Source organism: Mus pahari, chromosome 3 (assembly GCF_900095145.1).
Source record: "Mus pahari chromosome 3, PAHARI_EIJ_v1.1, whole genome shotgun sequence".
Lineage (NCBI taxonomy): Eukaryota > Metazoa > Chordata > Mammalia > Rodentia > Muridae > Mus > Mus pahari.
The window spans coordinates 135,716,103-135,723,763 of record NC_034592.1 but is presented as its reverse complement, the minus strand read 5'-3'; the positions used below and the strand labels follow the sequence as shown (position 1 = coordinate 135,723,763).

The following is a 7,661-nucleotide window of genomic DNA, read 5'->3' as shown; positions in this document are numbered from 1 at the left end:
AAAAAAAAAAGATACTGTATTTCTGATGTAAATAAACAGACATTTACCCACTCCACTCCGACCCTCACAATACACACCAGATACACTACCATTACACACACACCACAGATAGACCAACAGATAGACCAACTATCACAGGCACATGTCATTTAAACAGTAAGAGCAATACAAACCTCATTTCTTTCAGTCCTTCTGCCTCTATGACCTGCAGAATCTGTTTTGGTGTCATTGGAGCATCCGAGTAGTTTTCTAACACCTAAAGAAACAGAAAGGTTCTGACTTCAGTGTGAGACTTTCATTAGTCTGTAGCTTGGCCTGCTACGAGGAGCTGTCAGTGCCAGATGAGATTTACCACTATCAAAAGGACTCTGGAGCTATAGCTATGGCTCGATGGCAGAAGTGCAAAGCCCCAGCATGGCATTAAAACAATTACTTCAGATTCAAATCACACTCTTATCAGTATATTGAAAGTTAACTGCAATTAGGAAAAAAAAAAAAAAAAAACAAAGCACAATTACATGAAAATATTCTAATTCTCAATTCTAAGGACAGGTAATTTAACATCTATGTGTAATAATATATAAAACCATAGCAGCTCTGGAAACTGCATAATTTAATGTTGTTAAATATAGACTGTTGTTGAGCAACAGTGGCACATGACTTTAATCCCAGCACTCAGAATATCTCAAAACAAAAAACAAACAAAAACAAACAACAACAAAAAACTTCTGCAAAATACATGAGAAGATTGAAATTTACTCAAGGAACTTCCAAGGCCAAGTGTGGTGGCACATGCCTTTAATCCCAACAGAAGCAGATTTCTGTGGCTTCAAGGCCAGCCCAGTCTATATATTGAGGTCAAGACCAGCTAGGCTACATAATAAAAAGTTGCCTCCAAAAAAAAGTTTTGATTAATTCCATTATCTCATATGGGTATGTGTGTGTATATGAAGTTTTTTTAAAATACAGACTTACTATGCAGTCCTATCTGACATGCAACTCACTATGTAGACTAGGCCAGTCTCAAATTTACAAAGACACGCCTGCCTTTATCTACCAAGTGTTGGGGTTAAGGGTGTGCACCACCAGGCCTAGCTATATGTTCAGTTTTGTTCTGAGACAACCTAGACTAGCTCTGAACTTGCCATGTAGCCAAGGATGACCTGGAACTCCTGAGCCCACTTCTTCACCTCCCAAGTGCTAGGATTACAAGTTTGTGCCATGCCCAGCTTCAGTTCTTTCCCATTAAACCATGAAATTCTGGGGTTAACTGCCACAGAGTACATTTTGTCACTGACAACACAATGCTGTAAGTTTTCTCTGTGACTCACATAACAATGAGGAACCTAATTTCCTGCTTGTGTTAGTCCATCAGTAACTAGGTCTGTAACTAATGTACTTCCTCAGCAATCTTCACAAAGTTGAGCTGTTTCAGAAACGCTCCTCTAATAGGAAAAGAACGTTGTCATTTCATTCTCTCACTTTCGACACCTGTGCAGCTGCTGCAGGCACTCCAAGCTAACAAGTGTAACACCCAAGTTCTCTCTGTCATTTATTAAAGGGGGATGGGGGTGGGGTGGGCAGGCAGGAAGTTCCAAAGGAAGGCTACAAAAGACCTTATCACTAAAGGAAGTCAAAGTTTGGAGAAGGGAATATACTAAAGCAAACCTCCCCTTTTTCCTCCTTAGCCTCTCTGTTCATTTTGACACTGCTCTTGTCAGCTACTAGTACTACTTCTAATCCTGATGACTCCGACCCTGTCTACCTCTACCCCTGACTTCTCCAAGCTTCAGAGTCAAGTAGTTCTGTATGACTCACCAGTCTAATTGTCCATTCTTAACTCGTTCAACTCTAATTCACCTGAGCAACTCTCCTTTATCTCCCCTCCATCCCTACCCTTTCTCCCCATATTCCTTATCCTTAACTGGCACCTAATTTAGCAATACGCATGTGGCACCCTTCACTCTCATCTACCTGGCTCACTACCACAGCCAGTGACCCAACACAACAGTCTTTTCAATTATATCCCTAAGTCCAGCCCTGTTCTCAAATCCATTCCTGTTTGTGATTATCCCTCACTTAAAACCACACAGAACCTGCCTTGTAGCAGACCACACAGTCTACCTTCATCATGTTCCTATTTCAAAATCATCTTCAGCAACTGTCTCTCTATAAGCAGCACAAAGTTTCCAGAACCCACCCAGCCACTAAAGTGCAGGCTTTAGAATAAGAAAGGATAAGATTTAAATTCTATTCTTCCAAACTGAAACAAGTACCTACGTACCTATCCAACCTGAGCCAAAGGGGAGCTCTCACTCTTCAAGTATTGAGACATTCCTCTCAGGATCATTTTTCAAATTGAAAAGAACTTGAGTAAGCACCGGTAAGTGCCCAAAAGCTGGGCACACAAAGCCTCTCAATAACCTATCTGCCTCCCAGCAAGACTGCCTCACCAACACCACACACTTCGTACCTGCAATTCCTCTTTGTTCCACCCCATTTGCACACTTTGCAAATATATTCACATCCATGTATTTTTCTCTCCTCCTTCAGCCATGTTTTTTTCATCAGCTTCTGCCTCTGTGACAGGCCTACCTACATCTCACTAACTGTTCAAGGCTCAGGTCAGAAACTACCTTCCCTCTGGAAGCACTCCCTAATCTATATCAACAGAGTCAAATCTCTTTTTCAGTGACCCCACTGTTCCCCAGTAAAAGTAATCTCCCAAGCCAGGATACTTCAAAGGGAAGTGAGGAACTAATTATAATTATTCTTAAACAAAAGACAGAAATCAAAATACCTGTTTAACTCTGGGCCTCTCCAGTAACATGTAAGCCTATAGTTCTGTTCATGCATGTAAATCAATCACTCTCAATCCCCCCCCCACACACACACACACACAAAATCTTCCAAAGACTAGAAGCTCCTCCTCTTCATTGTCTATGATTACCCAAGTGCCACGACAGGCAAGGTTGATTAACAAACCTATGATGAGCCTTAGTACTCTTTACTGATGTTCACTGTTACAAGATACCATCTCAGCTAGCAAATCTACAAGAGAAAAAAAAAAAGAAGCATGACCGAAAAAAATACCTACCAATTATTTAAACAGTAGCCAGAAAGAGCTTGAGAATCTTAAAACAGAAGAAAAAAACTTCTAAAGAGATGTTACATCTGAAGATATAAAGTACTCATTTTCATTGAAATTGTATATAAACCACTAGTTTTCAGAACACTCCAGCAGCGCTCTATTGCCAGTCTTTCTAGACCACACATTTTTTTGAAGGAAAGAAAAAACTATCTATTTGAAAGGAAAAAAAAATGTTTGATATAAGAATGGTCAATCATCAGGCTGGTGAGATGGCTCAGCGGATAAGAGCACCCGACTGCTCTTCCAAAGGTGCAGAGTTCAAATCCCAGCAACCATATGGTGGCTCACAACCATCCTTAACAAGATCTGACTCCCTCTTCTGGAGTGTCTGAAGACAGCTACAGTGTACTTACATATAATGAACAAATAAATCTTTAAAAAAAAAAAAAAGAATGGTCAATCATGAATCAGAGCAAAAATAATAAAGCATGCAATGTAGCATTTCTCAAAAGCCAGAGAAATCTATTTAAGATTAGTACACAAGGGCGGTGGTGGCGCATGCCTTTAATCCCAGTATTTGGGAGGCAGAGGCGAATTTCTGAGTTTGAGGCCAGCCTGGTCTACAAAGTGACTTCCAGGACAGCCAGGATTATACAAAGAAACCCTGGGGGGGGGGGGGGGAAGAGTAGTACACAATTTTAAAAAGAAAATCTCCTCCTAGGCTGTTTCTCCCAAATTGTTCCTAACAAGATGGCATATTTACTCCACATCTCTACTTCCAATAGCTAGAAATGCCACACCACACTGGAAGGCATCTGAGAGAAAAATGTCCACTTCTTAAAACTAACAACTGCAAAAACCCATCTGCAGGAGTCTGCTACTCTGCTAGAATTCTCCAGAATCCTATAAGCTTTCCTACATCAAAATGGCATATATAAGGTTATTATCTACTCCCCAATTTCAGCAAGGCCAAGAGCGATTAGAAACCCCCACCTGACAAGCACGTGGGTCACCGTAACGTGAGATCTAATTTCAACTGTCCAAAAGCAGTTACCAATAGTAACCCTGTGGCAAAACTGACTGCACTGCCATTGTAGCTCACTGCTTGCCAGGTGTTCCTTTATGAAGTAAAAGCAAAAACTCCCAGCACTCAGTGTGGCGGGACTTTTTTTTTTTTTTAATGGGAAGACTTTGCACACACACACACACACACACACACACCCCTCAACAAACCCCCACAAAAAGCACAGAAAATTCTAAAACACAAACCACATGAAAGATATGCAAAACTGCATACCATGTTCTCACAAGTCCTCTTTCAAATGTACAACTACACCACAAAGAAATTCCTGTTCAGATTACTATTTTTAACTGAAGAGCCACAGTAGAAAAAGAGAAATAACTTAAGATAATTGAGCTTGAAGGTGAGCCAATGATAAAATAGAAATAGCAACCTTAACCTTGGAATTCAAACCACAGTAAATTTAAGAACTTAAAGAGGCTTAAAATAACAGTGGATTCCAAACTGCTAGAGCCTTCCAACTAATAAGAGCCCAAAGAGCTTTGAGAGGAGCTGACTTTGGAACTGTCAGGACATAAATAACACAGGATTTGAAGGTACTTTCACCTACCTCTAACAAGTAGGGTTCTGGCAAGCAAATATTCCTTGGGGGCCCAGAGTCATAAACACCTGCACACAGAAACTCAGAACTTCAATGGTCAAGATCCAACAACTTCCATGATAAAATAAAACACCTACATTTCAGTTTTCTCCTAAGCTCCTTCAGACCTAAATTTATTAAGAGAAGCATCGTTGAAGAAATCGTGAAGTTCCAAAAATCATAAATACTAGGCAAAGTTCTAGCTTTGATTGAATCACAGAAGGAAAAATACACCACCTAGGAGTTTCAATTTTCATATGCCAAGCAAAAAATAAACTACATCTTCCACACAAACAATCCCTGTTTCTGTTCCCAGGGTAACAGGAGGAGAGAGATGATCAGGAATACCAGTGGAAATTCTCTGGTAGCTCAAACAGCCATGGGTAAATGAATAACCGGTTTTCACAGATTCCAAAAAAAGGGTTCACTCTAGATCTTTATCAACCTCCAACACTTTTGAGGCAGACAGAACTCACTTTCCAGTAAAAGGAACGGCTAGAAAGCTGAGCTTCACTCCACCATTAAAACTAAATTATAACAATTACATATAAAATACAGGGCGTCAACACAAAAGCACGATGCATCCATATAACCCTGCACTGTGGCAGTCTGAGGAAGTGACATCTCCGAGAAAAGTATAACCCATTAGAATTGTCATCAGTAACATTTCATAAGAACATGCCTCGGTCTTTTGGCTTTGTATTTTGAGTCCAAAAGAAAGCTACCGCACAAGTCCACTGAAGCTTGGGAAACAGAAAAGCCACAAATCCTCTGGGCAGGTAGGTAGCGAGCTCAAAAATCTTTAAAAACAAAAAAACTAAACCCTCAGAAGGGAAGCCTCACACAGATACACACATTCTTCACAAAGCGTATTCCGCTCCTCTGCAAAACTGCCTACCCCTATTGTAGTCACAGGGGCTCAGTGTGATTTGAATGTTCGAGGGTCACCGGCATAACAATCGCTAGCTTAAGCAGCTGACTAAAGTACTGTTTCTCGGCGGAAATCTCCAGTTCAGTGTGTTTAAAATGAGCCCTAGAGCCAGTGTTTGAAACAAAGTCGCCAGGTATGCTCCCACCGGGCACTCTAGTTTGAGAAACACTACTCGGGGTTCACGCCGGTTCTTAGCGATGGCTTTCCGACACACACCTGGTTTAAATTGCCAACGCTCGAAATGCTTCTCGCGTCCTTGAAACCCATGGGGCACTTTTCCCACCCCTGCGGTGTCTTAGTGACCCACACTCCACTGCCCACGAAGAAGTCCGGGGAAGCACTTCCGACCTTTCCCCGGAAACCTAACTCCCCGCTGAAGAATAAACGGGCGCTTTCCCCCCCGGACCCCCTGCTGCTGCTGCCAACGTGGGGGGAGGGGAGCCTGGCGCCCCGGCGCTCCGAGGGGGGAGGAGCCGCTTGCCAGCTCGCCCCTCCGCAGGAATTCAGGGGTGGGGGGTGTGCAGAAAAAAGGCGTCCCGGCCTCCTCCGGCCCCGGACCTCCGGAGCTCCACGCCCGGGCGGCCCCGCCCCCTGCTGCGGTGGGCAGGGCCTCGCCCCTCCCCCGCCCCGGGAGCCGCGCGGGAGCCCACCCCCTCGCCCCCCGCCGCGGCCCCCCGGCCAGCTCGCCTCACCAGGCGCGCGGCCTCGGCCCACGTGCGCTCCTTCTTCCTCTTCTGTTTGTCCTTCATCCTCCTCCTCCGCGGCGGTGGCGGTGGCTCCACGCGGGTCCTTCGGGCGGGGCGGGCCGGGGCGGTGGCGGCGCGGGGCTGGGGCGGAGGCGGCAGCGGCGGGGGGCGCGTGGCGGCGGCGGCGCGTGCGAGGGCTCGGGTGCGGCCGGAGAGGGCGGGCGCACCGGGACTGGCTGGCGCGAGACCCGGCGCGAGGGTGGCGCTGGGGGGGGAGGGGCGGCGGCGGCGGCGGCTCCACGCGCCCGCGCTGCGTCAGTCGCCCACGGTGGCAGCGGCAGCAGCGGCAGCGGCAGCCCCGCGATGGCTAAGGAATGCGGCGGCTCCGCATAACCACGGGGTCAGAGGTCACGGCTCCGGCCTCCGCTTTCCCGCGCTGCTGGGAAACCCAAGAGCGGACTAGTGGCGGGCGGGCCGGGATGGCGAGACGCGGCTTTCCTCTCGACGCTCGGATGCGTGCGTGTCTGCCGTGGGTATGTGTGTGTATGTGTGTGCCCGCGTGTGTGTGTGAGAGAGAAGAGTGAGGAGGGGGAGTGTGGGGTTTTTTTTTTTTTTTGAACAAAAACAAACCGAAAGGGTGGCTGGGATTTGTAGTCCTCACCGGCTCCCTGGCCTACTCCTCTCCGGAAGAAAATGGCTGCCTGAAGTGCTTGGACCACATTTCCCGGAGTGCCCCGGGCCCCTGTTTTCCGCCCACTTTCTTCCGTACCCCGCTGAGCTCCAAGCTCGGTAAAGAAGGGGGCGGGAAGTCGGTCAGAAAAAGATGGGGCGGGGTCTCGCGAGGTTCGGGAACTAGCGGAGGCCTGAGGGTTTCTGGGAGGTGTTGCTGGGAAGGGGCGGTGGCTGGACTCCCCCCTGGCCGCGCGCGGTTAACCCGTTCAAAGCTTTTTTTGATTCTCGAGGCGGGTCCAGTGCGGGTTCGGATCCAGAGTTGGTACTCCGCTACCCTGCTTCCACTGCACCATCCCCCACCGCATACACAGTTCTCTTCTGGACTTCTGGTGGGTGACAAAAAGCAGGACTTTTCTTTTGGGCCCACCCTTAAATGAGTCAACTGGCGCATAGTAATAAGCAAAGAGACACTCATATCAGTAAAACGGTTATTGCACGATTGACCGACTTAGGTGATTAGCCTATTTCCTCTTGTAGTTCTATTACCTCTGTGTTTGCAGAGAATGCACCTGCAGTTTCCAACAGCATTGCCGCCAGGTGAATTTGATGATCCGATAGTA

The 7,661-nt window shown here is 46.5% G+C and overlaps 1 protein-coding gene across 3 annotated transcripts in view; it reads right to left on the bottom strand.

The window, feature by feature from the left end:
* The window catches only part of Asxl1 (ASXL transcriptional regulator 1), a 67,083-nt gene extending 60,135 nt beyond the window's left edge, over positions 1-6,948 (bottom strand). Inside the window, exons 1-2 of one of the 3 annotated variants that reach the window (XM_021192387.2) lie at positions 6,376-6,948; positions 174-256 (exon numbers count right to left, since the gene is read on the bottom strand). In XM_021192387.2, the coding sequence (XP_021048046.1) occupies positions 174-256; positions 6,376-6,432 (140 nt within the window). In that variant the 5' untranslated portion in view covers positions 6,433-6,948. Of the gene's footprint in view, positions 1-173; positions 257-5,899; positions 6,198-6,375 lie in introns of those variants that run through there. The other 2 variants (XM_029535997.1, XM_029535996.1) reach the window with 2 other exon arrangements.
* Between the last annotated feature and the right edge of the window lie 713 nt (positions 6,949-7,661).